Source organism: Manihot esculenta, chromosome 5 (genome assembly GCF_001659605.2).
Source record: "Manihot esculenta cultivar AM560-2 chromosome 5, M.esculenta_v8, whole genome shotgun sequence".
Lineage (NCBI taxonomy): Eukaryota > Viridiplantae > Streptophyta > Magnoliopsida > Malpighiales > Euphorbiaceae > Manihot > Manihot esculenta.
In genome coordinates, this window is record NC_035165.2 from 6,147,168 (window position 1) to 6,174,983 (window position 27,816).

A 27,816-nucleotide genomic window follows, 5' to 3' on the forward strand; every position below is an offset into this window, starting at 1 on the left:
GATTTTGTCTCTATTGTAGATATCAGGTGCAAGGATACAACAATCTGTTCAAAAGTCCTGTGGGGCAATCCTAATGCCAACGGATTCAATGGTTGGTTTTACAACTGCCCATTTCGGATTGATCTTCTTACATATGCAGCCAGGGCTGATGACAGTGAAGTTGCAGTTTTCCTTTTAAGTTTCAGATGGTCTGCAGCCAATTTTATCCATGTAGAAAGCAAGAAAGGATGGAAGACTTGGACTTAGTTGGATTGTTGTAAACAAAAAAATAAAGCAAGCTGTGAATCATGCTACCTGGAGCCCTCTTGGTGGGCAAAGGCATTGGCCAATGACGGTTCTGGAAGCAGCACGACTGCGAAAGTCTCTTGGGCCTATCTCATCCTAGGTATATATAGAAAAAAAAAAGGCACAAACTTAAGGTATGTTTTGCAATTTTATATTGTTATCTGGCTTGATAGATTGTAATTTTATTTCTTTGTCCACTCTGTTGCTTCTGATAGAAGGCGTTTGAAAATTTTTTGATTTATTGCTTTTCACAAGCGTCTGGTGAATTTTCTTATTTGCTTTTTTGAAAGCAACTGTTAGCCTTAACTCTTGATGAAAACCGAGTGATTATCTTTTGATGTGGCATGATAGAATATGATAAAATGTGAATTGCCTCTTCACATCGTCTTTGATATAAGCCTGGTTTCGGTTCATTGTTTCAGGGAGACTAGGACTAATTGAATTTTGAGTTTGGCTAGCTAAATTTCTCATTTGAGTTAAAAGTTTTAAAGTAAATAAATTAAACATGACAGTTGATTTAGGTGAGAAAAAAGAAATGCTTATGAAAATCTTTAAGGTTAAAATTTAATGTTATTAATGTTCTTTACACTTTCTCTCAAAGTTATAGGGTAAATAAATTTTGATTTATTTATTATTTATGTTGTTTTCTTTTATTTTTAAAATTTTCTTTCTTTTTTTTTAACATAATAAAATAGAAAAATAATTATATTTTACATCAAAATTTTTTTATCTTTTATTTTTCATCAATCCAAACATACCCTACTTATAAGAATTCGACAAAAGGGCAATTTCGTCAGTGAAAATTGTCCACTTAGCTGTGTGTGCTTTTGTCGGGGCTTAACTTAGGGCCACTTCCTTCAACTGCGATCACGTTCGCATCACATTCACATTACCTCCACTTTTTCCTTCTTTCTCTGTCTGTCATCTGCTCGATGTGTTTACTATTTACTGAACTAGAACTCTATGCCATTTTCTGCTTCATTTGATCTCTTCAACCTTTTCTCTCCACAATCACAAATCTTGTTTCATTCTTCTCATGTTCAAGTGCCAGGGAGTGTTTCTTTTGCTTGAAATTACTTCTCTGCTTCTCAATTATCACCTCTCCTACCACCAAGTACTGGCCTGTGCTCTCTTCAATTCTAATTTTCTCAGCCTTAAACGCATTGAATGCTTAATAAAGAGCTCTGGGTTGTTTTCATCTTTATGTTCTTCGCCCCCCAGGTTCTGCCTAACTTCCATGTCTGTCTTTCTGTGAAAAATGTTTTAAATGCTGTTATTTCATTTTCTTCCTCGTGAAGACAAACAAAACAAAACGAAACTGCCCCATATAATGCAAAACTGGTTTCTGCCATTACTTTCTTTCTCACTTTGATACCCCACCATTTTTAAAGAACGAATGCCCTTTTTTACCATCTTGGAACACAATAATATCCTTGAATAACAGGAGCAGCAACACCGCATCTTCACAAGACAACCAAGACACAATGACCCACTCGGATTTTTTCAAGAAATTCAAACGCTTGAATCCTCTTGAGCCCTCTATTGGCATTCTTGGTTTCTTTCTAGTTACTCTCCTTCTCATTGGCTGCTTCTTCTACTTAGATTACCGGTCTGTCACTCGTGGTCTGAGGTACCATGGGGCCTCTTGGCGGGGACTGCTTACTCCATCTTCCTCATCACAACTGAATGCTGATACTGGACGGCCGGGATTTCTTGATAAGCGCGGTGATGGGTGTGACATATTTTATGGGAACTGGATTTGGGACGATAGCTATCCATTGTATCAGAGTAAACATTGCCCCTTTATAGATAGTGGGTTTAGGTGTTTGGAGAATGGAAGGCCTGATAGTTTCTACACCAAGTGGCGTTGGCAACCCAGTCATTGTGACTTGCCGAGGTACCGTCTTTTCCTTTGAATTTGATCCATCTATTTGATTGTAATGCTTTCGCTTTTTAGTTCGGTTCTGCAGCTCAGGAACTCTGAATTCAAGAAGATGAAAATTTTATATTATCACTTCTAATTGATGTATTTGGTTTTGTACAGATAACAGGCTGTTAACTGAAGCTTTTTCTTAATTTCTTCCATTTACAAAAAGGAGGATTAGTTAATTTCTACTTATTTATTTATTTTTAATTAACGATCTTTCTGCCTGTATGGCTTCTAATCACGGATTCTTTGCCTATCATGAGAGTTTATTTTGGCTTTCGCTAATGATAATTGTGGATTAGTTGTTGTCCTTGTTCAAGCTTTATGTTCTTGATCATTGGTGTTCCTCTTCTGTTAGATATGCTTCATCGGGGATTTTTGGCTTAATCTTAAAGTTTCAATCAGTGAAAAAGTTTGCTCAAAGGGAAATTGATGACCTCTTAGTCACTGTATTTTTTATTTAGACAAGTCCTCCTACAGCTTTCTGCTTGGTTTTGTCAATTTAATTTTGATATTCTTCCTCAAGATTAGATTTGATGCCAAGGTGATGTTGGAAAAGCTGAGGAACCGGCGGCTTGTATTTGTTGGAGATTCTGTTGGAAGAAACCAATGGGAGTCCCTCCTCTGTATGCTTGCTACTGCTGTTCGTGACAATTCTTCAATCTACGAGGTGAATGGGAGGCCAATCACAAAGCATAGAGGGTTTCTAGCATTCATGTTCAAGGACTTTAATTGCACCATCGAATATTACAGAGCTCCATTTCTAATGTACCAGGGCCGGCCTCCAGTTGGTGCTCCAGAAAAGGTGAAGATGACTATAAGAGTTGATACATTGGATTGGACTTCCCCGCAGTGGAGAAATGCGGATGTGTTGATTTTCAACTCTGGTCATTGGTGGAATTATGAGAAGACTATAAGAAGGTAAATACACCATACCTACTACCCTCTTTTCTTTGTGGTTCTTTTTATCTCATCCTCACATTTCGTGAGAATATTGTGCAATATATCTAATGAATGTGTGTTTTCACTAAAAAAGATAAAAGAGATGAATATGATGTTTAGGTGGCATATGCACCTTCTCATGATAGAAATTTAGGCCTTATAAGGTGGCCGAAGTTGTGTTTATTTCTTGATGTGTGCAGGGAGAGAAGCATGAAAAAATATTGCCTTCATTTTTTTGCTTGTTCAGGTTGGGAACTAAGGAATCTACCCAAAATCCCATTTAACCCTTTTATCACTGAAGCCAAAGCCCTAGGGCTTATGTTGTCTATATCCTTACAGTATCCATAATATTCATTGAGTTGATGACATTAACTGTATTAAATTCTCCTAGGTTTATACCTCTTAGACAGCAGAATTTGACAGAGTTAGGAATTGGAATGGATCTCAATCAAGATATAAGGAGGAATTTATATTGAAATTTTTAATAACAGTGACACAACTCTATGAAGCCCTCTGGTTTACTTAAAGGAAATAGAAGAAACAGAAAAACAATGCTGAATTATCCAGCAAGATAACTACGCTTCCCCAAGCAAAAACGCTGCGTATTACAATAAATTTACTCTCTTCCTCCATTATTGCTTCCTATTTAAAGACTTGTAGAGCTTCCCTTTTCTGTTAGAATCTCCAGGCAACATTATGCCCACATCTTCCTCCAATGGTATGAGATTTCTACCCCAGCCTCCTTTTTGCATGTTCCCTGAAGCTTCATCTATTTCACCTTCCTTGTTAGTGTAGTTGGATCCTCTTAGTTCCTCCTCCTTGCTGTAGTACACATTGGATTTTGTCCCAGTTCTGATGTATGTTAGAAGAAAAAAAATGAAAAGACAATCTGTATATCTCTTTTTCACTATTGTGATGTATTACCAACCAGTTGGCACCGCTTCCCCACAATAATATTTCCACCTTCTTATGGTTGCCACTGGGAACAGTTACACAAATATTTCCTACATTTTCATCATCCATACCTGACCATTCTCCACATGCCATTTCCTTTATGCATTCTTGGCTTCTCAAAAAATTTGGAATTGAATTGAATAGGACCTTGACCTATCTACCTCTCTCTCTGAACTCCGCTGAATGAAGGTCACTGCAGAAATAGTTGGCAACCTTGATAATGTGAAGTCAGATTTGAGTTACCATGGTAGGTGAAACTAACAGGAAGTTGGCTGATGATGATTTGTTATCATTCTTTAGAAGGGGAAAGGCTGAACTCTGTTTTCCTGCTGTCTGCTTAACTTCTCCATTTTTTCTATGCCCTTTATTATCTTTATAAGATCCTGGTAGAAGTCTTAAGGATAACACAATATTGAGATTTAGAAACAATGAGTATCAAATGTAGAGGTTTTAGCTCACTTCTGTACAAGTAATACTGTTTGAATGCTGAAGGAAATTATTATCAGTTTGCACTTTTATGATTAGTAATGACATTTATCTTTGGTACTTGTTAGTGCTTGCTACTTTCAAGAGGGAGATGAGGTAAAGATGGATATGAGTGTTGAAATTGCATATCGAAGATCACTTGAAACTTTGATTGCTTGGATGCATAGCAAAATAAATATGAGCAAGACTCGAGTCTTCTTTCGAACCTATGCTCCTGTTCATTTCAGGTTTGAATCACTATCAATTAATTCTTTCACTCTATTGGTATCTGATTTTTTTTTCTTTTGTTTTAAATCTTCCTCTCACGATGTTCAGTTTTTCTTTTGGTTTTTATAGACAAAGACGATTATATCCTCTGAGATTCAAGATTTTTTCATAATTAGTTGGCTGCCAAAATATTTCAACTGCCATATTTTCTGCATGCTTGCATTATCACAATGTTCTGTTTTAATCAAGTTCTCTGAAAAGAATAAGTTAATTGTGCAATTTCTGATCATGGGGGTGGACCTGAGTTCATTCCTTGCTTCCATATTTCACATTGAAGAATTAGTAAGATGTTGACTAAGACTTTTCAAGTCATGGTTACTTGAAGATAGTTTATTCAGTCCAAAGTACTGCAATCCCTTTACATATACTCATCCTTTACTTCTCACAAGATGTTGTAGAAGTAGTTCCACTGTCATCATGCAACTAATCTGTTATGTAACAGAGGTGGTGATTGGAAGACTGGGGGTAGCTGTCACATGGAAAAGCTCCCTGACTTGGGTTCATTGCTGAGTTCATCAGACTATCGTGTCAAAATATTTTTCGATGTGTTATTGGAGCACTCTAACGAATCACATGTGATGAACTTGGATTTATTGAATGTGACACACATGACAGCACAGAGAAAGGATGGCCATGCATCTCTGTACTATCTAGAGCCAGGAATTGGTCCAGCTTCTCTAAACCGTCAAGACTGCAGTCATTGGTGCTTGCCTGGTGTCCCTGATTCCTGGAATGAACTTCTTTATGCATTTCTTCTTAAGCGGGATTCTGTTCATGCACAAAGTTCAACAGAATCTTCTCAAGCTCCATTGTGATCGGCACAGATAATATTTTGATTTTTCCAACATGATTAAAGGACTGCAATTTGTAGACAAAAGGGAGCAGGTTTCTTGCACCAACCAGCAAAAAATCATCACTTTCTAAAGTTGGTTTCTATTTGATCAATCATATTTTGCCATAACACCTCTGGCAAACAATCAAAGTATACTATTTTGGTGATGGTGTTTGAACAGCAGATCATGCTCAGCCTAATTGGCAGTAAGAGCAGTGAGGGAATCTTGGTAGCAGATTTTTAGCATAGGCAGGTTGATGAAGCAAAGTTGATAGTCAAGCAGAGGTATACACAAGCATGTTTATTCTTGTTGCATGGTTTATTTCAATGGAATGGAGAAACAGAAATATGGTTTTATGATACTTTGCCCATTCGTGGTAGTGCAAATAGTGAAGTTTTTAGAAGTAAATATGCTTCTTTTCTTCTCTCTTTTTAGTTTTTTATTTTGCATCCTCAATAATAGAGAAAGAGATGAGAAATTTAACGTTGTTTTGACAGTAAAGCAGGCCTTTAGGCTCATATTTGAGAAAATTTGAACCGTAAAGCTCATCTCAAACTGATGATAAGATCAAATTGTCGGAAGCACATGAAGCAGGGAGTGCACTAGGCGATGTTTACGAGGATGGCAAGCACATAAGTTAGGCCTAATGTTCCATGAACTTTTAGAGTTTTGTGTTAAACTAAAAAAATCAAGAAATTTACCAAAATAAAGGAAAATAAGTTTGTTGATTTTGTGCTGAATCAAGAAATGTAACTTAGAAATTTTGAGTTTTGGCTAAATTTAAGGTTGAATTGAAATTTCTAAACTAATATGGACAAAAAGTTAAAAATGGGTTAAATTGAATATCCCAATAAGTATTGCCATGAAATTGAATGGTTAGCTGTATATGTTATGTTGGTTAATGAGCGCGGCTACGATTTGATGTAGTTCTTGTTTTCTGTGTTTCCAATTTTCCTCTTCTATTAGAAAATTGGAAACCATGTCCGAACAAACTTGGTCTCCAGACCTTGTTCAAAATCTCACATTTCCAACAGTAAAAGCCCAGTTCTGCCATTAGTATCATTCCAAACAGAGCGCCTATGAAGCTAGCTGCCTATTTTGTGCAAGGACTTGATCCAAGCGCTTAGTGGCTTCATCTGTAATGAGTTGGATCATTTATGGTTAAAAAGATATATTCTGCATGCTGTGGACTTGAACAACCCCGGAGAACATTGCCTCATGTTTGTAAAGACTTCTGTTGATTTGACATAGCCATCTCACAGTTAGAAAACCTATCAGAATTTGAAACTAAAGCAGTGAAGCACAAGGCGTTCTCACTACTGCTCCACTGTTAAATGGGCAAGCAGGAGTTCTGGTCTGATTCATTAGTGGATGCAACTAAAATACAAGCCAAAAAAAACAAAAAAAGATTATATGCATAATGATCTTTTCATATTGGCAGAAGCTTCAGATTCAGGTCCAACGAAAACATTTCTGCAGTGTGTCTCCTGAGCCATCACAGATTAGCCTTATTATTAATAATTTATTCATCTTTACTTAATGGACAGACAGATCTCTCTCTCTACGAGAGTCCCAAATCAGACAAAAGAAGGCTATAATGAAGGAATAAAGCCTTAATACAATATGAACGAGACATTTAAGCAGATAAGGTTAATTTCCCAGATGGATGCTGCTTAATCAGTGAATGGATATTGCTCATACCTAATTGTACAATCATGGAGCACAGAACGAGCCCCAATCCGGCTTTGACAAGTGGAAAACATGGTTGTTTTAGCTGCATCTAGACAAGTTGTACAATCCGAAGAAGTGAGATTTTGGCTGCATGCAGCATGGCCATAGGCAAAAGCATTTGGATAAGGAGAGATGTTGTAGTAGTCATAATTCTTGCTTCTTGGCGTCGCAGTCTCTAATTCTTCAACAACATAGCTTAGACTTACGCCAAATGGGTCACCCTTTGAGTAAACTCCAGAGTTGCAGAGAACTGTCTGCACTGCTGTATTGGGAAGGCTTGAAACATTAATGGAGCATAGAAAGAAGCCAAGGAAAGATAATATGATTGTTGTTGCCAATTTTGGAGAAAGACCCATCTCTCTGTCTCCCTTGCTCTCTTTGGTTTTTTGCTTTGATTTAATGAAGCTTTCTTTGACTTTTAATGGCGGAGGCCCGGTGGGTTCTCTTTGGTTTCTCCACCAACTCCACTATGTGTTTACCAGTACATTGTCTATTTTGTTTCTCTCTCCGCTTAAAATAGGCTGGCTTTTTTTTTTAAGAAAAAATATTTTGTCTATCTCAAATTACAGGTCAGTTTTATTTCTGAGATAGATAATTTATATAAAATCTACTAATTTTAAAAATAATTTAGTAATGTGGGAACAACAATAAAAAAAATTATAAAATAGAGAGAGTATATTTTTTATTTTTATAATAATTTATTTAATTATCAAAATAAATAACAAAATAGGTATTTTAATATTTCTTTAAAAAAAAAAACTTTCTACCTTTATTTTCCTTCTTATCATCCAAAGAAAGGATGGAAAATAATTTTTTATTTTCTCTCATTACTTTCCTCTCTTTATTTTCTTTCCTCCTTAAAAAAACTTTCCTAACATAGTATAAATTGCAATTTCCCAAAGAGAAAATTTGACCTTGTGAATTAGAGCAAGGATAAGGAGAATGGTCCAGATTGACATGGTCTTTTATTCTAGAAACAAGGACGGCTTTTGTCTCCTTGTTTCTTAAAACATCCTTATATTTCAAAACATTCTTGCTTGCTAGACAATTTTTTCCCCTATATTCTCAGTTCTCTTACATACTTAAATTTAATTTAACTTTCAATAATTTAATTCTAAGCCTTTGCTTTTGAATAAGAAATAAGGTAAATTATAAAACATTAATTGTCAAGTCGTTATGTCAAAATTCATAAAGTATTTCCCATGTTTTCACTCTAAAATAATTCAGTCCTTTTAGTAATGGGGGCATATTTTGGGAGATTCCAAATTTCCAAGAAGAAGAAACAAATCCAAATATGGAAGAAGAAACGGTGTCGGATAGTGGTTTGTTAGAAGCATGGCAATTTCCTCAACTGACTATACTATCTTCCATTCCAAGTGAAACCCTCGGTTTCAGTTTGAGTAGCAGCTAAACAAATCAGAATTCCTGCATTTTCATTACACTGTAATAATATATTAATTTTACCTTTTAATTTTATTTTAAAATATTTTTTAATATTTAATATTCTTAAAATAAATATAATTAAAAAATTATTTATTTTAATACGTATAAAAAATAAAATAAAATAAAATAAAATAAAATAAAATAAAATAAAAATACTCGTCTTTATCTCCACAGTCCTCCTCTTTTGGAGTTAATATTGATAATATAAAAAGAGTTACGTGTTTTTATAACAGCTTTAAAATTTTGATTTTTATATTACAGCTTGTTGGCGGCGAATGGACGGCAATTACGAAAATTAATTAAATATTAAATTTCACGTCAGAGATATTTGATTTACTTTTTCTTTTTTTTTTTTGAAGTCATGATTTACTTCTTTTTTTTTAATTTTTTTTGACCTAAATCAATCTAAAAGTTCATATAAGTTTAGTTAAACTTAAAAATAAAAAATTTTAAACTTGAGTTTGTTAGTTTAGTCCAAAACTTTAGAATATCCAATTTATTATTTTTTGAACGAAATTTCTTGATTAAAATAAAAATCTTTTCTATGTTAATTTTTATTAAAAAAATATTTTACCACATTAAATTAATATTAATTTTTTACCTACATGTTTTTAAATTTCAAATATTACAAGTTTTAACTCTATAAATTTTCAAATTAAAACTGTGTTGGTCATTCGCTCAGTTAAATTTAAATTTAAAATTTAATATTCATAAAAATTGAATCAATTTTAAATAAAAATTGAATTTTTTTATTTTTTTTAATGTTTTAGACTAAATATCCGACCACATTCTTTACCGTTTTTAAGATTTAAAGTTGTCACTCTCAATACTGTGGTCTTTAAAACTCAAACTTAAATTCTCATTTGAAAGTGTGACGAATTTACCATTTCATCCAATATTCAATAATTGCGGTATTTTTTTTTATAAAATAATCATATAATGATGACAAAAGTTGATAGGCTGCTTCATTATGCCATATAAAAGCTTAGAAATAAGCAATTGGGTCCTGCAAAAAGAAGAAAGGCAATTGATGAGTGGACGCTCTTGTAATCTTTTTTTAGAAACTATTCTAAATGCTTAATCTCACCTAAATCTTTGCACTTCCTCTGTAACTAAACTCACTCTTCTACGCCAACTAAACTAACAACTCTTCTCTCTATTAAAATGTCAGGTAGACCAACCAGTCAAACCCCCCCCATCCCTCTTTCCCTTTAAAATTCTCTTCTTCTCAAATTAAACCCTGGCTTACTTCTCCATCCCTCTTCAAATTTTCATCTGCATTACAAATCATTAGCATTTATTGGGGAACTTTTTTCTGGGTGTCTCTCATCAAATTCATCCACATTTCATCTCTCTTTGTATTCCTTTTTAGCAGCCTTGATTTTTCAACGTAGCTATAGGTAGCTTAGTTTTTCAAGAATATAATATGGCTGCCCCGCCTAGTAGCCACCTGCAGAGTATGCTGCAGGCAGCGGTGCAGTCGGTTCAGTGGGCTTACAGTCTCTTTTGGAAAATATGTCCACAGCAACGGTGATTTCTTGTTCTTAAATTTATAATTTATCTTCATATATTATCATGTATTGCTATTTGCTTGGAGAAATCTCTCTGAATAAGTGTGGACTTTGGTTCAGGATCTTAGTATGGGGAGATGGGTATTACAATGGAGCTATCAAGACTCGAAAGACAGTGCAACCAATGGAGGTTAGTGCCGAGGAGGCCTCTTTGCAAAGGAGCCAGCACCTTAAAGATCTTTATGAGTCATTGTCTGCAGGAGAGACCAACCAGCCAACAAAGAGACCTTGTGCAGCTTTGTCTCCGGAGGACTTAACGGAGTCCGAGTGGTTCTATTTGATGTCTTTGTCCTTCTCATTTCCCTCTGGTGTAGGGTAAGTTATTCTGCATGATTGTTTAATTTTCTTTTCCATGATTCTCTTTCCTTTGCTTTGATATAAATTTCTCATTCTAGCGAAAGCTCAGTTCTATTTTCATTCTACAAGTAGAATGGAAAGACATATGGGTGATTGATCTCTCTTTTGTCTTACACACTTTGTCATACAGAATTATAGACCGAGTCTCTCTGAAAACAATCAGTTATAAATAACTCCAAGATTTGCTTTGAAGGAAAGTCGAATATTTATTCCAGTGGGAAATCAATTCAGAGTTTGCTTGGGGAAAGAAATATTAACAGTGAAGTATCTTCTCCACCCCACGCTGGAGTAATCACCACAACGTTCGTCAAGTTTTTTTCTTTTTAGAAAAAGAAAATTATGGTTTTATCTAAATGTTTTTTTATGAGAAGAAAAACAATTCTGTGTCATTGATTCTTTGCCTTTACAACACGTTAGGTGAGGGTTTCTTGTCAGCTTGTTCGTATGAAGAGCATCTGATATTCACGTAAAGAAGTTGAGCAAAGTCCACTTTGCTTAGAGTTGTTGTTTGACAATGAAAATCACTTTTACACTCGTAGGGAATATATTCTCCAGATTGGTTATATAGACCATCTGTGGTCTCTGTAGCTTTTCTTTTTCTTCATCCTGCCAAGAATGCTACTTGTTGGGAATAAGAGACAAACTCGATCAGTGCCTTTCAAATTACAGAGAAAGCTAAAGCAGATGATGATGCTATATGTCAATAATTGACATCTCTTTCTGAGTCTTTCTCCTCCATGATTCCATTCCACACTCTCATGCTTTCTCTTCCCCAGTCTCCCATTAATGGCATTAACAATACTCAGGGCCATTAATTTTCCCTTTCTTGATACAAAGAATTGAAGAGATCACATGGTTGAAGAGCAGCAATGGGTGGGATTAGTGTTATTTAATAAATAATTAGTATCCATGCAGGGAGGGAGACTGGTTGCAGAGAGCATTCGTACATGTATGTAGCTAATCGTTAAACTAAATCACGTGATCTAATTGATAGATTAATTTAACTAAGTGTGTAGAAGTATTGGTGATTTGGACAGAGAATTGGCTAATAGAATGCAATATTTTATATATGCTACGTAACAATATTGCTAACTAATTCGTTATTATGATTATTTTTATTGTTATATTAGATTAATTAATAATTTCTATCAAGGAGAATAATATTTTATATCTGATATATGTAGGTTACCGGGAAAGGCATATGCACGGCAGCAGCATGTATGGCTCACCGGTGCAAACGAGATTGACAGCAAAATTTTTTCAAGGGCTATTCTTGCCAAGGTATATATATCTACACTCCAATATATTCTAATATGTTATTTAATATATACAGCTAACAGCTTTTCGATTATATTTTCTCTTGTTTCTGGACACCAATATACGTCGGCGAAATGATTAACGCACTAGAGTGCATGTATACAGGTATATCTGCTTATATATATACTTGGCTTAGGCCATTTATTAATTTCTTTCTTCTTCATTCTATATCATTGTTTGCCTAACTTGGACATGTATATATATCATTTTGCTGCTGTAATGGTGGCAGACTGTAGTATGCATCCCTCTTCTTGACGGTGTTTTGGAGCTAGGAACGACTCAGAAGGTAATGCTAAAAAAGAGAAGTTGTTCATTTTCTTGATTTTGTTTTGCACGTGTATGGAATCGTTGAGCGGATGTTGATTTACTCTGATGCCATGAACTGTAGGTTCAAGAGGACATTGGATTTGTCCAACGAGTGAAGAGCTTCTTTACTGACCACCATCTTCCTCTTCCTCCACCGTCAAAACCAGCTCTCTCCGAACACTCAACTTCTAACCCCGAGACTTACTTATTAGATCAACCTCACTTCCAGTCTTCCATGCCTTTCATATATGGGATCACAGATCCTCGCACCAGTGACGACCAAGACGATGACGGTGAGGAGGAGGAGGAGGAGGAGGAGGAGGAGGAGGAGGAAGATGACGATGGCAAAGAGGAAGAAAGGTCTGACTCAGAAGGAGAAACAGGTCGAGAAACTCCCTCAGTACGTACTCGAGCACAAAACGCTGAAACAGTAATAACAGCAGGTGCAGAGCCAAGCGAACTGATGCAATTGGAGATGTCGGAGGATATTCGGCTTGGCTCGCCGGATGATGGGTCTAATAATTTGGAGTTAGATTTCCAGTTGATCAGATCAGGGAATATTCCGGCGGTTCATCAGAGTCGAGAAGACTCGTTTAGAGCGGAGTCGACTCCTTTGAGTAGTAGTCTTCAACCATCAGCTGCAGCAGGTAATGGACGGGTAGTTAGGGTTCTGTTTAAGAAACTTCTGAGCTGCACTTCCATGCATCTATGACCAGAATATCGGTCAGTGGGCCCGCCTGCCGTACACTTCGTGCACATCTCATGGGAGATTAGTTAGTTAAAAAGGTCCTTCTGTTCACTAGATTCTACTAGTGTGGGTCCCTATGGACATGTGACAGGACCGCTCTTTTACCGTCTCTAAAATCAGAGATTTTATGCGATAATATATTTACAATAGTTTTTGTTTTTTCAACAAAACAATATCTACATTAGTTTTTCTCATAAAGCAGTAATTTTTTATATATTAAAAACAGTTTTTTTTAATATCTTTTTTATTTACTTATTACTCTTATGTTATATTTTCTCCCGAAGTTTAGTTCTTTGACAAACTTGTACAATTTATGATCCAATTCTCTGGAATTTCCATCTGGGTCTTCGGAATTTTTTTTTTCTTCTTAATACGACAACTGCCATTTTTACTTTTTCTTCCTCCTCAGACAGGTTCAATTTCCAATTTTTCTGTTCATTCGTTAATTAATTTTTAGGTTGATATTGCCTGGGCCTTCAAAATCTACCAGTACATGCAAGTTTTAGTTTAATTATTAATATAATGGAATATAATAATTATTATTATTATTGGCAGGACCACCTCCACTGGAAACGATGGTGCAAGAAGACACTCACTATTCCCAAACGGTCTCCGGCATCCTTCACAGGCAGCCTATTCAGTGGGCCGAGCCATCCTCCGTTGCTTACCTCTCATACTCCAACCAATCAGCTTTCACTAAATACACAAATCGATGCCCTGATCACGTCCTTCACTTGCCCATCGAAGGCCCTTCCCAGTGGTTCCTCAAGTACATTCTCTTCAACGTACCCTACCTCCATTACAAATACCGCGAAGAAAATTCACCCAGGTTACGTGACGGCAACACTGCTAATCGCTTTCGCAAAGACGGTGCCGCTCAGGATGAGCTCAGTGCCAATCACGTCCTCGCCGAGCGCCGACGTCGGGAGAAGCTCAACGAGAGATTTATAATACTAAGGTCGCTAGTACCGTTCGTCACAAAAATGGATAAGGCCTCGATATTAGGGGACACCATTGAGTATGTCAAGCAGCTCCGTGAAAAGATTCAAGAGTTGGAAGCTCGTAATCAACAGATGGAGATTGAGCAACAATCAAGATTCGCACACCTACCGCAAACAATATCTAGTTTGAAGGACCAAAGGAGAGCATTAGATACGAGGAATTTAAGGTCAGTGGAGGGGAGCGCTGGGTGCACGAAGCCTAAGACGGTGGAGACATCCCCAGCGCTACCTTTGTTGGAAACAGAGACCAACGTAGAGGTGTCGATAATAGAGTGCGATGCGTTGCTTGAGATGCAATGTGGATACAGAGAAGGGCTGTTGCTTGATATAATGCAAAAGCTTCGGGAACTTCGAATAGAAACCACGACGGTTCAGTCTTCCTTGAATAATGGAGTGTTTGTGGCTGAACTGAGGGCCACGGTAAAAGACAATGTTGCTGCAAAGAAGGTAAGCATTATGGAGGTTAAGAGGGCAATCCATCAGATAATTCCCAACCCCTAATGACTGATTTTTCTTTATTTGATAGTTGTAGATTAGCAAAGGGAAATATCTACTTTTCCCCCTTTTCTCTCCCTCGTACAGATGATGATTATCTTACTTAGCTGTGTATAATTGTAGAAACATGTTATTGACAGAGTTGAGACCGGGTGGTCATCCCTCAGATGTAATCTCCAAGTACTTGTGACACACAATGTATGATTTCTAACACCTAGAAATACAATTATATGTTGCTTAATTTGGGTAGATAATTAATAAAGCAAGCAACCAAAAATGGGTATTGCGGATGACTGCATAACTGAGATTCATGTGTGCAGAAGAACATTTGAATTGATCAGAAGGATGGATATACGAGTATTTTCCAACTATGCACCGCAACAGTGAGCACTGAGCACCATAAGGCTAAGAACTTCATTAGGAATTTGGTCGGAGTGAATCAAGTTCTATTGATTAGATCCTCATCTTGCAGAGCAGGGTCGAGTGCTCAGACTTTAAGAAGCTTTAGGAATTGATGGCTCCTGGAGTGGACGGGTACCTAAGCAACAGTAAACATATTATGATGTCCAACAAAACATCTCATAACGTCAACAGCCACTGCTAAAACCAACTCTTCGTGCTCCAAGAAGATGGAATGAAAAGCGGACCAAACATCTAAATGAAAATGTGTCAGAATACATCCTTAGTACAACATCTCCTGTACTCCATTTTCAGCCATCTTCTCGAGGTCTTCTTGTGACAACAGGGTTTTCCTACCACCGCTGCCCGTTTTATCATAGGGTTGAGCCATCTTTCGGAGAAACTGTATTCCAGGAGGAAAATATGTTTAAAAGTAATACATTTTTCATCCATGAGTTTTGCTTTTGTTTCTGTGGGTCCCTAGAAAGTATAAGTAGCAAAAACGAAACGCAACTACAAACCTCGCGTGCAATATGCAAAGCCATGTCGGTGCTCAAATTCAAGTTTGCATCACGCAAATGCGACAGTATCCAACCAGGCAATTTTGACCGCTTGTCATGACGGCTATATCTGCACAAATTCCAAATATTAATGGATTATCTGTACTGAAGGGATTATTCAGAAAACTATACAGAGTTGAGAATATTGCCCTCTGCCGATCAAATATCATACCAAGACATCTTATATGTCAATGTGAAACCTGGATAACACCCGCCCTTCTCGCTTACTTCCCCCCCCAGCCCCCACTTCACAAAGAGGTAGCGTCCAACAATAATATTTTTAAGTGCAACAGCAGGTGGAAACGGAGAACACCAATGAGTTGATGCATTGTAAATCCATACCTTTTATCAGCAAATATCATCATTCCATAATCAGCCTTTGACCTGATCACTCGTCCCACACATTGAGCAGCTTGTCTCTATTTCAACAGAATCCCACAAATATGGTCATAATCTTTAAAAGCAAAACTAAAACCTGAAGCCTTACAGTAAAACTCAAATTTTATTTTTGACCCAAGTACCATACATTACTAAAAATAGAAGAAGAATCATACCAAGGCATCAAATGTTAGGAAATCACCCTCCTTTATTTGAAATGTGTCCCGCAGATACTCCAACCGTGCAATTAATATCCTACAAAAGACTCGTCTAAGTAAAATTTGAACACAAATTATGCTAACGGGAAGAAAAATTACTAGGGTGTCACATAATATATATCTATAAAGGAACATAAATAGAAAGTAAGCAGAAATGGCAAGTTGGGACGGTTCAAAAAGGAATAGTTGACCAACAATCTGTGCTTAAAAGGAGCAAAGGGACGCTTACTTGCTTAAGGTGTACTGGAAAGGAATACCAAACATGATCACTAGTCTACCATAGTGTCGATCAAAGTCTATTCCTTCAGCTACCTTTCCCCTGCAATGTACAGAACAATAATACCTCGTCGTTAAACCAGAGCATACAAGTGAATATGCTGCATCATCATACTCTCCCTCTCTCATCAGGAAATACAATTTCTCCTTTAACAAAAAAAGTTAGCTCTAATATATGCTCATACCTGGCAACAGAGAAAAACACTGCACCTCTCCCACAATCACAAGCCCTGCGATAGTTGTCAAGAGCCAACGTAGTTTCTACCACATCTTGCGTCTCAATAAAGACAAGTTTATGTTGCATTATATCCTACGGTGACAAGAACTTGAGATAAGTAGTCTAATGACATAGAAACAAGAGTCCTGCTCACAAAAGTATATTATCCGTTCAACCCAGATTAAACTTTGCCATATTGAACAGGAAAAAGAGGGGGGGAAAAAATTTAGTTGTTCAAACGGTTAGAACATAAAGCAAACAGTATTTTCACCTTAAGAACTCCAGTTTCATTCCAGCTGTTGATAATTCCATCCATGTAAGAGTAACTGACAAAAAAGCATACAATTCCATCTGGAACAACAGATACCATCTCCACCAACAGCTTCCCATAGTTTCTTGCAACACCCGGATCACTTCTCATATCAAATTTGGTACTTACTGGAAGTTGGTCACTGTTGAACACAAGATAACAGCTTGCTAGATCAAAAAACTAAGAAATGATAAAAAAAAAAATTGCAGTAATATATATCTAGATTCAACTAGGGGATTCTAAAAAGCAAAAGATTCCACTTCAACTTTACCTTCCACGAGTAAGAACCATAGGGCATATGCAATCTCTTGTCAACGACATTGTAAAGCTTCGACTGACAACAGGATGGAAGTTAAGAAGACGAGGGTAGAGGTCAATTGGGCTCAGAGTTCCAGAAGTAATCACAACTGACTGGAACCTATCAAATACTGGCTTTATGGCAAGAGATGCGTCATGGCAGCTAAGCTGGAATGAAGAAAACCAATAAATACTAGATATAAGTAAAAGACATTAGTCAAAGATATTCTCAAATAAACAGAGAAGAAGAGTGCATATGCTACCATTCAACTGCCAAATTTATAAAACTAGATGACAAGCAGCTCAATTACCCTTGATACACTGTGTTTGTATCAAGGAATTTCTCTTATTTCCCTTTTTTTCCCTCTTCTATTTTTCTTTACCTTTTTTTTTTTTTTTAACATTTTGGGGAAAAGAAAACACACCCCCCACCCCAAACAGAATAATGAAAAACAGCAGAATGTTCTTCAAGGTGAAAAAGGAACTTACAAACATCAGGAAAGGAAGATGACTAACCTGCAATACAGGGTCAGGAATATGTGGCATTCTCTCATCAAAAGGTTCAATTATGATGGAAAATCCACGACTATATGTTCCCACAAGCGTTGCAAAGTCGCATATTGTTTGGATATGTAAGAACTCATCTGTGTCCGTTATTTCCAGTGTCAGCATAAGTGAGTGTAGGCGATCATAGCAGAACTTCAATGTTTTCTGGTCAATTCCTGCATGGGTATTTAAAGAGGCGACAAAGTTAATAGGACTTTCCTTCTCAACGTTCTCCGTATCCAAACGTCCTCTTAGGTATTGAACTAATCTTCGCAAGACATGCAGAAAATGCTCCGCTCGACGAATATTGCCAGGAACTGCCTCCTTCAGAATGTCATCAGGTAAGGCAGGGTTTGCAAGCCAGGTATCTGTGGCTGCACACAGGGGGAAGGGGGAGCAAGACATAAGAAAACAGAGGATTTTGTAAGAAAAAGAGACAGGTATTCCGTAAAGACTCAGTATAAAGCTTCCATACCACCTAGGTTTCCTCGATGTGCCAAACCCTCAACAAGCCGGTTGTATTCAGCACGCAATCTACCAGCATCGGTGGCCTTGAACCTTCCTACCATGTCAAACAAATTGAAGAAAAATAAAAACAAAGTTCAGTTCAACTAATTAATTTGAAATCCTCCAAGTGAAAAAAAAATCAAGAAGAATTCCAAATATTTATACACATATCTCAAGGGAGGAAATGAAGATCCATCAGAAACAAAATATTGGCTGGTGTGAGTTCCGAAGTTATACATTCATCATCCAATTTCTCAGATAAGATCAAGTTAATGCACTTGGGTCAGTCATCAAACAGTAAAGCAAACTAATAAAATGCACAAATATTTCAGATGATATGAAGACATAATATACACTAGTAAATATGTAGCCATATAGTGGCTGGAAACGCCATGCTTTCAGTCAGATGTTGTATTGGAAACAATAATCCAATATTAAGGTAGTTGTACCTCTCAATCTCCTGAGTTATCCTTGACAGATTTCTGGAAGCTCCATCAAGTGTCTTGGTTCTCACACTAACACTAAGTGCTTCAATACACACATTATCAATATTATGTGCCTCATCGAACACCACTACAGACTCCTTTTGCATTTCCTTAGATATAATTCCAGCTACCTTGGGATCAAGCAGGTATTGGTAACTATAAACCACCACATTTGCAAATTGCACCATATGCCGTGCTAAGAAGTATGGACACCACCCTGTCTCCTTCCCATATGCTCTCAGATCCTGAAGACGTAGAAACACAGCAAAGTTTATTAAGGAAAGGTTATTTTGACCTTTGAATAACTTGGAATGTGGGATTCAAATGGAAATGTCATCAATCCAGTGAAAAGCAGAAGAAGATTTAGCAATAATCAACCAAAAATATCTAAAATCCACTTCCCAAAAGCACCCGCCACACTGCAATTACAAACGCACTAACGAATAATTTCATAAACACATAATTGTCCAAAAACAATCAAATAATTCTAAGTCCAATTAATCACGTGAGACCCGAATTTAGTACCTGAAGCGTGTAAACTCCCGGTGGCAATACTGCTGCGGACGCCGCCCTTTCATAGTTTTCAAAAAACTCACAAGTCGGTACATTAGGATTCTCTGCGGCCATAGCCCTAACCCAGCTCGCCGTCAACTTCCTACAAGCGGCATCCACTGAATCCCGATTCTCCGCGGCCAAAACCGTCGGATTCACGCAGAGATTCTTCCTGGAGGACAATCCAATAGCCAAAATTCTCGCGGCAGGTCCCAAATGCTTGATTTGGTAATTGTGCAACAGTTTGAGCTCGGCAAGGGTTTTCTCCATCTCGTGCACAGTTCGCGTGCAGTAGATTAGCTTCACTTGGCTCTGGGGCTTGGAGAGAGAGTAGCTGGTGATCAAAGATAGAAGCGCTATGGTCTTTCCAGTTCCTGTTGGCATTTCCAGGAGGCAGTGGCCCTTGGCGTCCAGGGCACGTTTTAATTCGATCATATATGAGTACTGCTCCGGGTAAATGTTATCGTAAGGGAAGTAGACGGTCACGTCCTCGATTTGGAACTTCATGGCGGTGATTCGGCGTTTTTCGATATCGGATATATGTATCAAAATAGAGATATTAATTAATTTACAGAGGAAGAGAACGCGGTGGTCGAGGCGGAGGAGCGGAGTTCCCAGCTAAGCGGATGGGTTTTAAGGAGTAGGGGTTAGGGCTTATTACCGTTTAACACGTCAGCACTGCGGGTTTAGATTAGCCGCTTTGTGGACCCTCTATATAAATAAGAGACGACACTGGCAATTGCGCGCTTCATGTTTTCGGATGAGATAATTTGGAGTGAAACTGGGACAGGATACGTGGTAGACTAGCGCCGCAATTGCAGCTCATGGAAGCAACTCTTCGCTTCACTCCCCTGCCGTTTGGAACCAGACCTTGTAAAATTAGTGGTAAGATTCCCTGTTTGGCTACCGAGAAAAAAGGGAAATAGTGAGCAAGTTTACGATAAGTTACGAAATTCAGTAATATCTGGGTGCTTTATTATTTCGTTTTGATACCTTAGGAACAATAACTCGAATGAGGATATGAAATCGAGATGTAGCGATCAGGGTAAATGTTAACAGTTTCGTTGTGGATAGATACTAGGGTTTCTCTATTACCAGTTCGTCCAGCTGCACTTTTGAACGCGCTATCATTGCAGCTTATTTATTGTAGCTTTATGATTTGCTGTTGTGAAGTTGAGTTTGCTCGTGATTGCTTTGTGATTTTTACTTAATTTTTATTTTCTGTGGGACGCTCTGGTTCATAATCATAGGGTTACTGCTAGGTAAGTAAAATAGGCACAAATTGGAAGTTCCTAACCACTTCAAGGAAGAGGAAAATGATCTCTGGATTAGGTTAATCCGCATTTGACGTATTTCAGATTCCTAGTTGTGAAATTAATTGACCATTGAGTCGGGTGAATTTACTACTAATTTCATAGGGAAGTCATGCATGAAATGCCTTCCTCTTTCCTTCACTCAACTTCTCATTTCAATTCATGTGTCATATGATATTTTTAATTTATCTTTTTTTTTTTCACTGCATTGATCTCCATATTTCCCTTTTTGGTGTTCCAAAACAAACAAAATTTATTATGTAGTATCAATAATGATCACTAAAAGTTGATCTAGACCAAGAGGTTGTTGGTTAAAATCTGCAGTTATTGATGAGTATGGATAAGCATCATTTTCAAGTGATTTAGACGATAAGCGATCATAAATTTTTGTTGTTATTGTTGTTGTTGTTATTGTTATTATTATTATTTAAAAGTTTGGTCAGTAAAATTTTGTGGAATGGGAGCTAAATTTGACTGAATACACATATTCGTCATGTAAAAAGCAACATCCAACATCTGCCTAGATGCCACCCTAGAAAAAGTTTATCTTGAGTAGCTATCCTTATATGTCATCTAGAAACTGTAAATGTGATTGATTTTTTGTTCCATTCTTCTTGGTGTGTTGAAAGCAATATTTACATTTGATTCTAAACTAGCATGTTTGGTATTATTTACAACCCTTGTAAATGTCGTATAGGTAAATGCAGACAGAATAATGTTCAACTGTGTCATCCCCTATGTGCAAAAACCTGTTTTTCTTTCACGAAAGCTGTAGTAGAATCACGCAAAAGCAGTTTTTGGTTGCACAAGAGGCCTTTTCCGGCAAGGAAAATCAGGCAATTCACTATTAATTCATCAGATCAACTCCAGAGTGATTATTTGAATAGTGAGCCAATTTCTACACAAGAAGCTGTGCCGCTAAAAGCTAGTGATGGGGCTGCTCTTCTCAGTTTTCATGATACCAGTAACTTTAATACTTTGCAGTACAAACCTAAAATGTTCCAGAACAGATTTCTGAATTTTGTACGCATAAATTCTGTCCTGAATAATGCTGCTGAATCATTTTTTAAGAGTGAGATACGTCGGAGGTTATTTGTGACAGCTGTACTAATTGTAATCAGTCGTATTGGATATTATATTCCTCTGCCTGGTTTTGACAGACGGTTGATACCCCAAGATTACCTTAGCTTTATCTCAGGATCTGTTGGTGAGTTATGCTAAGCAAACAGACACTTATCCCAGCAACAAACACACAGCACATCTAATAGCACACTGGATTTTCTATTTCTTTTTCTTTCTGCTCAAATCTTTTTAATTATCTATGCTGTTGTCTATATTTTACTAGTCATCCATTCTGCTTTTGGCAGATGAACTTGGTGACTTCACAGCAGAGCTTAAACTGTCATTTTTTCAGCTTGGTATCAGCCCTCAGATATTAGCATCGATACTTATGCAGGTTTGTTGCTTTGTTTAGCTAGTTTACAATTTTCATATATTTTAGTTGCAAGATTGTATGTCATTATGTATACTTGGTCCCATTTTTTAATTGCCATCTCACTGTAACATGCAAAACATTCTTGTGGTTATGGTAGTAGCATAGTAGCAAAATTGTACGAACCATCAGATATAGTAGTACACGCTCGTGATTGCATCAAATATAAGTAGGACATGCTTGTGTTAATGGCATGATTACAGTTTTTTCTTTTGGCCTTGATGTTAGAACTTTGTGACTGTTTTAGGTTTGTGTTAATCTGGAGTCACTAAATGTTGGCTTGCTACTAAGTTGAATACTACTCTGTTGATTGGGCAAATATGAATGAAGCAGCTAGGTATCTATTTGAGTGTAATTTTATGGCATGAAATTCGTCATTTTACTATTTAATGATTAAATAACCATCTCATTTTTTATTTAAAACTTAGCAACTAATATGTAATAGCTTCTGTAGATGAATCGTAACTTTTTGCTGTATAATAAACAAGTTGAGAGAATTTTCTGGGTATGTGTGGTGTCTAATTCATGATCCGAGTTTGCTTTGTAGCACGCTTGTATGATTTTGATTGACTGCTGTGTGATTTTTGTATTGAAGATGTTTGTCATTCTGCCATTTGCTCTTTACATTCCACTCTTGCTTCCCTTTCTATTGTCTATTACATCAAGTTAAAATAAATAAATAAGCAATGTTTTTTTCCTCTCGAGTTTATCCACTTTATTTGTAGAGTTTAACAGGGGAGTCTTTTCTTTTCCTCCTCCTCCTCTCTCACGCATTAGAAAAATACTTAAATCCATGATGTGTTATTTCTTTTCTGCACTATGAGCAGTGTTTTTACTATTTTTGGTTTAATATCATCGAACTTAATCCACAGGTACTATGTCATGTGATTCCATCCCTGGTAAAGCTACGAAAAGAAGGCTTAGATGGACATGAGAAGATTAAGAGTTATATGTGTGTCTAGTTATTCATCTCAAGCAGTGAGACGAGTCCTTACTTCTTAACCTCGCATCGGAAATTATTTCAATCAACCAATAATGTTGTGTGTTACATATCTAATATGTTTTTCTTTCTATTTCAGATGGTGGATGTCTCTTGGCTTTGCAATATTAGAAGCTCTGATAGTTGCTTGTTATTCGCTTCCATATTCAATTTATGCAGCCAGTCACAGGTAATATAGAGAGCAGAATTACCTTTTGTTTGACCATCAATGTCCCTGCAAAGGTATGGGAATAGAAATTCTAGTTTCTGTGAACAGTTGAAATGAAATTCGCACTACTAAATATTATTCATACTGCCAGATGTGATATTTGGTGCTTGTAATTGTTGCTTCTGCCCAAAGATTGCTCGATTGTGTCTTGTCATGTATTACTAGTCGCGTTAGCATTGATTTTATGTGTTGTGGTCAACATATGCATACTCTGGCCTCCTTTATTGATGTTAGTAATTGGTGAATGATCCACTGACAACATTATCCAGATGATGCTTACAAGTTTGTTTGTTTGTTTATAAAATTTTTACTACTCCTGCAGGGCCAAGCATGTAATGGTAACTGCTTTTTTATTGGTATGCGGTGCAATGGCTACAACATGGATTTGTGATACAATATCAGAATCTGGATTTGGTACTATTTTGGGCATTGTGTTTTAATTTTGTCTTTTTTTTGGTGGTTGTTTATCATTCAATTGGTCTTAAGGATTTTGATTTTCAGTTATCTTCCATGTTTACTTCTCTCTTAAAATGACAAGAAGAAACAAATTGGAAACAAATTTGAAACAAACTAATGATGACTGGTTATGTTAGATGTACCAAAAGGAATACAAACTTCTTTTCTGTTGTCCACTTGTGTATTTTCTACTTTCTTGACGTTGATGGCTCATTTATATCTCAGGTCAAGGTTCATCATTAATTATATGCGTGGGAATTTTGACGGGTTACACAGATACACTATACAAGATGTTGTGTCATCTCTCAGGTATGTGAATAGCTGGCACTCTCTTCCAGCACATAATTATCTGCAGCTATACTTTTCTAGCTGCTCTATAAATTTCCTTATCTTGTCATTATAAGTATTATTAGGTAGAAATATTTACATTGTGTTTTTCTGTATGTTTCAGGAAGTGCTGTTAGTTGGTGGCCATATATTTTCGCAGTGTTGGGCGTTTTTACTGTGGTCACTATGGGGGCAGTTGTTGTGACTGAAGGCTGCAGGAAAATAAAGCTGCAGTATTATGGTTTTAAACTGGCTTCTGCTGCAAGGTAATAATGTTGTCCTTGTTGCTTTTCAAGTTAATGTTTTCCACAATGTTGTTTGAAGTGATTGATTCTGGATATGGTTAATCTATTCTGAACTTATGTGATAGCTAAAGGATGGCTGCAATGACTAGTTATTTGACAAAGTGCCATCAATGGAATTTAGACAGCTGTATATTTGAGCTTTTATTGTTCATTTATTAAATAACCATATGGGTAAAAAATGACACATTAGTGGTTTTTTTTTTGGCTAGGGATGATTCCCCAATTACTGAAGTGGAGCCTTATATCCCTTTTAACATTAATCCATCAGGAATGCAGCCAATTCTTACTACAACTTATCTCTTGGCAATTCCCAGTATTCTGGCAGGGTAATTTCATTAAATCTTCAAATTCATTCATTGGTTTTTGTGCTGACTATTGCATAATAATATTACTACTGCTGCTGATCTGTCTTGTGAAAAGTTTGCTTTAACTTTCTAACACGAAGTATTGATGGCAGCATTCTTGGTTCACCTTTCTGGGTGCATGTTAAGGAGACATTGAACCCTGAAACTTCTCTTGGTGCAGAGCCATGGGTTTACTATTCAATATATGGACTTTTTGTCTTCCTTTTCAATATATTTGACATTGTAAGTATCTTACTGAAGTTGTTTGGATGATTCCATTCCAGTAATGCAGTGTGATAGAACTGTAAAGTTCCTTTGTGAATATGTTCTGCTATATGATAGAACTGTAAAGTTTGTGAAGGTAGATGAACTGGTTTGTTTTTTTATATTGTTATTGGGGGGGGAGGGGGAGGGGTTATTTTGGTTCGTGTATACATAGTTTATCATGTCGCTGTATATTGATTATAATGGTCCTAGTTTAGCTGGTGCCCTGATGCAAACCTTGTTGAGAAATATCCCTTTCCACACTTGAGATCCCTCTCAACTGTCTTTTGGGTAAAGTAGCCTGTGGGTGCGAAAAAAAAAAGGTGCACCAATGAGGCAACATCATTATATCACGTCTCCTTAAGACACCAAACATTATCCTACATAGAGCCGCCATTTGTTCATTTGTCATGCATCACAGCATCAGTATAGAGCTGAAGCTTTTCCTAGCAAACATATAGCACTTTTCTGATAGAATCTTCCTGGTCACTGCCTTCTTATGTTCTATCTGTAACACTTGGAAGTTTAATGTCATTGGCATATGCGTCTAAACCAACCTTTAATGCTTATTGACTAAAATAAACCTGTCAAAAGTATGGTACTAATTTTCTGTGAATATTAGGATGAAAAATCTTTGTAATGATGGAGATGACTGTTTTATAAGTTGCAGTTTATGATGTATCGGCTGTAACAATTTTATAAGTTATGCATGTATGATATATTTGTAGATGTCATTTAATCAAATTTCTATCCAGGCCAACTTGCCAAAGGAGATTGCGGATTACTTGAATAAGATGGGTGCCAGGATACCAAACATAAAACCTGGGAAAGCTACCATCGAGTACCTCACAAAGATTCAGGCATCAACACGTTTCTGGGGTACATTTGCATCTGGAAGTATTTGTACAAACATAATGTGTAGCTTTAAGCTTATCTCATCTTCTTCTTTTCCTTTGGTGGGGTCGGATCTTGCAGGAGGCTTGTTGTTGAGTATTTTGGCAACTACGTCAACCATGCTTGATCATTACTTGCGTCATATCAACGAGGGATTTTCAATTGGGTTTACATCAGTTCTTATTATTGTAAGTATTACTACTATTCATTATTATCTAGAATGTTCATTGGTACCGAGTCTGAGCCCAAACATTTTTTGGTCCAGGTGGGTTCCATTATCGACCTAAGAAGATCTTATCAGGCTTATAATGTAATGCCAAGTTTAAGCAAAGCTCTGAGGCGGTATGGGGTATAACATCTGATAAAGAGGCTGTGCAGGTAATTTCTGTTCATAAAAAGAGAAATTACTTTTTCAAATTGTTATTGTTTGGATAAATTGATGGTTGATGCAATTCTTTCAGGATACGAACTTGTGGTTGTGAACTATGTGAGAGCGGCTGCTTTCCAAGTAAACTATGCCTTTGATAATTCAGTTAGGAATTATGCAAAGAGAAGATTCTAAAGCTTCCTTTTTGTTGCACATGGCTTTCAAGCCTTAAAAGAAGGTCATATTTTAGGTTTAAGGGGTGTCATAATTGGTTGAGTGGATGAAGGCGCAGCAACTATGCAAGCATGATTTATACAGATTTCATTTACAATTTTGGGTTCCCAGATTGATGTGCACATGTGAATTTAAATGAGGTGTGTTGATTGCTGAAGTCCTGTTCTTCTTTTATATCACAATAGCAAAAGAGTGTTAAGTATATATGACTAGAGATCATACAAAATGTAGCATACAGGTATATATTATTTGAGCTATTCATTATAGGGTAGCGTACAGCCTTTTCATTATACTCTTCCAAGCGAGATTCAGAAATGACTCGAGCGTGACTGCATTGTCTTTTCTGATATAATTGGAATAGTTTTCTAGCTTTTTTTTGGTCGAAGTTTTCTAGCTTGACGAGAATATGTTTTTTTTTTTTGGGTCAAGGGATCAGTACATTAAAAGAGGTCCAAGGCTTAAATACATTATCCAAGACTAAAAATATAGGCTTTCAGGTTCAAACAAAGCAAGTAAAAAATATACAAGGCTCATAATGCATGTCCAAGCTCATAGATAAACAAGCCCAATCCAACTAAAATCCTAGTTTGCTGTCCGGGAAGCTTCTGGTACCATGCTGCCTGGGACGAAAGCCACCAACAAAATGCCAAGACATTGTCGGAGGAAAAAGGAAACAACTTTGAAGCACAACCTAAGAAAATAGCTTCCTAGAAGAATTGACGACCACAGAAATCACATAACAAGGAAGACCAGCCTTCCTTCATCACAGCCATGGAAGAGGATATTGAGAAGTGCTCACCAGCCATCATTGCGTCGATTCGCAGTTCATAGAGAGGAGGCTGGGAAGGATTTTGAGAATCTCATCTAAGACCGTTGGATTCAAAATTAAATCAAACTAAATAGATAAAAAATTTTAATTTTAATTTTATAAAAATCTAATTGATTTTAGATAGAAATTAATTTAAATCAAATTGATATAATTCAGTTCGGTTTGTTTGATTGAATTTTTTATTAGAGTTTTTATTTTTTATATTTATTTTTAATATTTTAAAATTAAATTAAAATATTTCAATCTTATTTATAATTTAATCACTCTATATTATAAAAACTAATTATTTACAATATCAGGCTAAATTCTGATGTCGGAATTTCAACTTTTTGATAGAATTTCTATTGAAATCTAGAATTTCGAAATTGAAATTTT

General features: G+C 36.6%; 5 protein-coding genes across 6 annotated transcripts; 3 read left to right on the plus strand and 2 right to left on the minus strand.

Moving 5' to 3' along the window:
* The first annotated feature begins 1,110 nt into the window (after positions 1 to 1,110).
* On the plus strand, positions 1,111 to 6,503 carry LOC110616241 (protein trichome birefringence-like 11). Its single transcript, XM_021758600.2, has 4 exons — positions 1,111 to 2,182; positions 2,744 to 3,133; positions 4,663 to 4,821; positions 5,304 to 6,503. Exons 1-4 carry the CDS (start codon positions 1,770 to 1,772, stop codon positions 5,674 to 5,676), a joined length of 1,335 nt encoding a protein of 444 aa, XP_021614292.1. The 5' UTR covers positions 1,111 to 1,769; the 3' UTR covers positions 5,677 to 6,503.
* Positions 6,504 to 7,196: 693 nt separating this feature from the next.
* LOC110616242 (antifungal protein ginkbilobin-like protein) lies at positions 7,197 to 7,920 on the minus strand. The gene has a single exon (XM_021758601.2). The coding sequence runs from the start codon at positions 7,779 to 7,781 to the stop codon at positions 7,368 to 7,370; it is 414 nt and encodes a 137-aa protein (XP_021614293.1). The 5' UTR covers positions 7,782 to 7,920; the 3' UTR covers positions 7,197 to 7,367.
* Positions 7,921 to 10,076: 2,156 nt separating this feature from the next.
* On the plus strand, positions 10,077 to 14,873 carry LOC110615885 (transcription factor BHLH42). Its single transcript, XM_021758077.2, has 7 exons — positions 10,077 to 10,398; positions 10,500 to 10,754; positions 11,981 to 12,077; positions 12,204 to 12,218; positions 12,343 to 12,399; positions 12,502 to 13,066; positions 13,723 to 14,873. Exons 1-7 carry the CDS (start codon positions 10,295 to 10,297, stop codon positions 14,667 to 14,669), a joined length of 2,040 nt encoding a protein of 679 aa, XP_021613769.1. The 5' UTR covers positions 10,077 to 10,294; the 3' UTR covers positions 14,670 to 14,873.
* A 353-nt stretch (positions 14,874 to 15,226) lies between these two features.
* LOC110615884 (general transcription and DNA repair factor IIH helicase subunit XPD) lies at positions 15,227 to 19,915 on the minus strand. 2 transcript variants are annotated; one of them, XM_021758076.2, is made up of 12 exons: positions 19,382 to 19,915; positions 18,821 to 19,101; positions 18,343 to 18,422; positions 17,835 to 18,238; positions 17,293 to 17,486; positions 16,983 to 17,163; positions 16,680 to 16,804; positions 16,448 to 16,537; positions 16,177 to 16,255; positions 15,965 to 16,041; positions 15,584 to 15,692; positions 15,227 to 15,465 (listed from the first exon to the last, which is right to left on the minus strand). In XM_021758076.2, the coding sequence occupies exons 1-12, from the start codon at positions 19,913 to 19,915 to the stop codon at positions 15,346 to 15,348; spliced, it is 2,274 nt and encodes a 757-aa protein (XP_021613768.1). In that variant the 3' UTR covers positions 15,227 to 15,345. The 2 variants fall into 2 exon arrangements, with proteins under 2 accessions (XP_021613768.1, XP_021613767.1); XM_021758075.2 differs by having other exon boundaries at positions 18,340 to 18,422.
* A 243-nt stretch (positions 19,916 to 20,158) lies between these two features.
* LOC110615887 (preprotein translocase subunit SCY2, chloroplastic) lies at positions 20,159 to 26,902 on the plus strand. Its single transcript, XM_021758080.2, has 14 exons — positions 20,159 to 20,293; positions 21,419 to 21,928; positions 22,089 to 22,177; positions 23,086 to 23,165; positions 23,293 to 23,382; positions 23,744 to 23,835; positions 24,103 to 24,186; positions 24,329 to 24,470; positions 24,719 to 24,835; positions 24,967 to 25,096; positions 25,873 to 25,996; positions 26,093 to 26,199; positions 26,277 to 26,389; positions 26,473 to 26,902. Exons 1-13 carry the CDS (start codon positions 20,233 to 20,235, stop codon positions 26,364 to 26,366), a joined length of 1,716 nt encoding a protein of 571 aa, XP_021613772.1. The 5' UTR covers positions 20,159 to 20,232; the 3' UTR covers positions 26,367 to 26,389; positions 26,473 to 26,902.
* Positions 26,903 to 27,816: the final 914 nt, after the last annotated feature.

What these genes read in the sequence shown, in the direction of transcription:
- LOC110615884 (XM_021758075.2), bottom strand. Translation starts at nt 19,915, where the DNA reads ATGAAGTTCCAAATCGAGGACGTGACCGTCTACTTCCCTTACGATAAC. An exon ending in TTCCTGACCCTGTATTGCAG is followed by an intron (nt 17,487 to 17,834) that starts GTTAGTCATCTT and finishes TCTTCATTCCAG; the next exon opens with CTTAGCTGCCATGACGCATC. An exon ending in ATGATATTTGCTGATAAAAG is followed by an intron (nt 15,693 to 15,964) that starts GTATGGATTTAC and finishes GAATTTGTGCAG; the next exon opens with ATATAGCCGTCATGACAAGC.
- LOC110615885 (XM_021758077.2), top strand. Translation starts at nt 10,295, where the DNA reads ATGGCTGCCCCGCCTAGTAGCCACCTGCAGAGTATGCTGCAGGCAGCG. An exon ending in AAAATATGTCCACAGCAACG is followed by an intron (nt 10,399 to 10,499) that starts GTGATTTCTTGT and finishes ACTTTGGTTCAG; the next exon opens with GATCTTAGTATGGGGAGATG. An exon ending in TCAACCATCAGCTGCAGCAG is followed by an intron (nt 13,067 to 13,722) that starts GTAATGGACGGG and finishes TATTATTGGCAG; the next exon opens with GACCACCTCCACTGGAAACG.
- LOC110616241 (XM_021758600.2), top strand. Translation starts at nt 1,770, where the DNA reads ATGACCCACTCGGATTTTTTCAAGAAATTCAAACGCTTGAATCCTCTT. An exon ending in TATGAGAAGACTATAAGAAG is followed by an intron (nt 3,134 to 4,662) that starts GTAAATACACCA and finishes GGTACTTGTTAG; the next exon opens with TGCTTGCTACTTTCAAGAGG. An exon ending in TATGCTCCTGTTCATTTCAG is followed by an intron (nt 4,822 to 5,303) that starts GTTTGAATCACT and finishes GTTATGTAACAG; the next exon opens with AGGTGGTGATTGGAAGACTG.
- LOC110616242 (XM_021758601.2), bottom strand. Translation starts at nt 7,781, where the DNA reads ATGGGTCTTTCTCCAAAATTGGCAACAACAATCATATTATCTTTCCTT.
- LOC110615887 (XM_021758080.2), top strand. Translation starts at nt 20,233, where the DNA reads ATGGAAGCAACTCTTCGCTTCACTCCCCTGCCGTTTGGAACCAGACCT. An exon ending in GATGTTGTGTCATCTCTCAG is followed by an intron (nt 24,187 to 24,328) that starts GTATGTGAATAG and finishes TGTATGTTTCAG; the next exon opens with GAAGTGCTGTTAGTTGGTGG. An exon ending in AAACTGGCTTCTGCTGCAAG is followed by an intron (nt 24,471 to 24,718) that starts GTAATAATGTTG and finishes TTTTTTGGCTAG; the next exon opens with GGATGATTCCCCAATTACTG.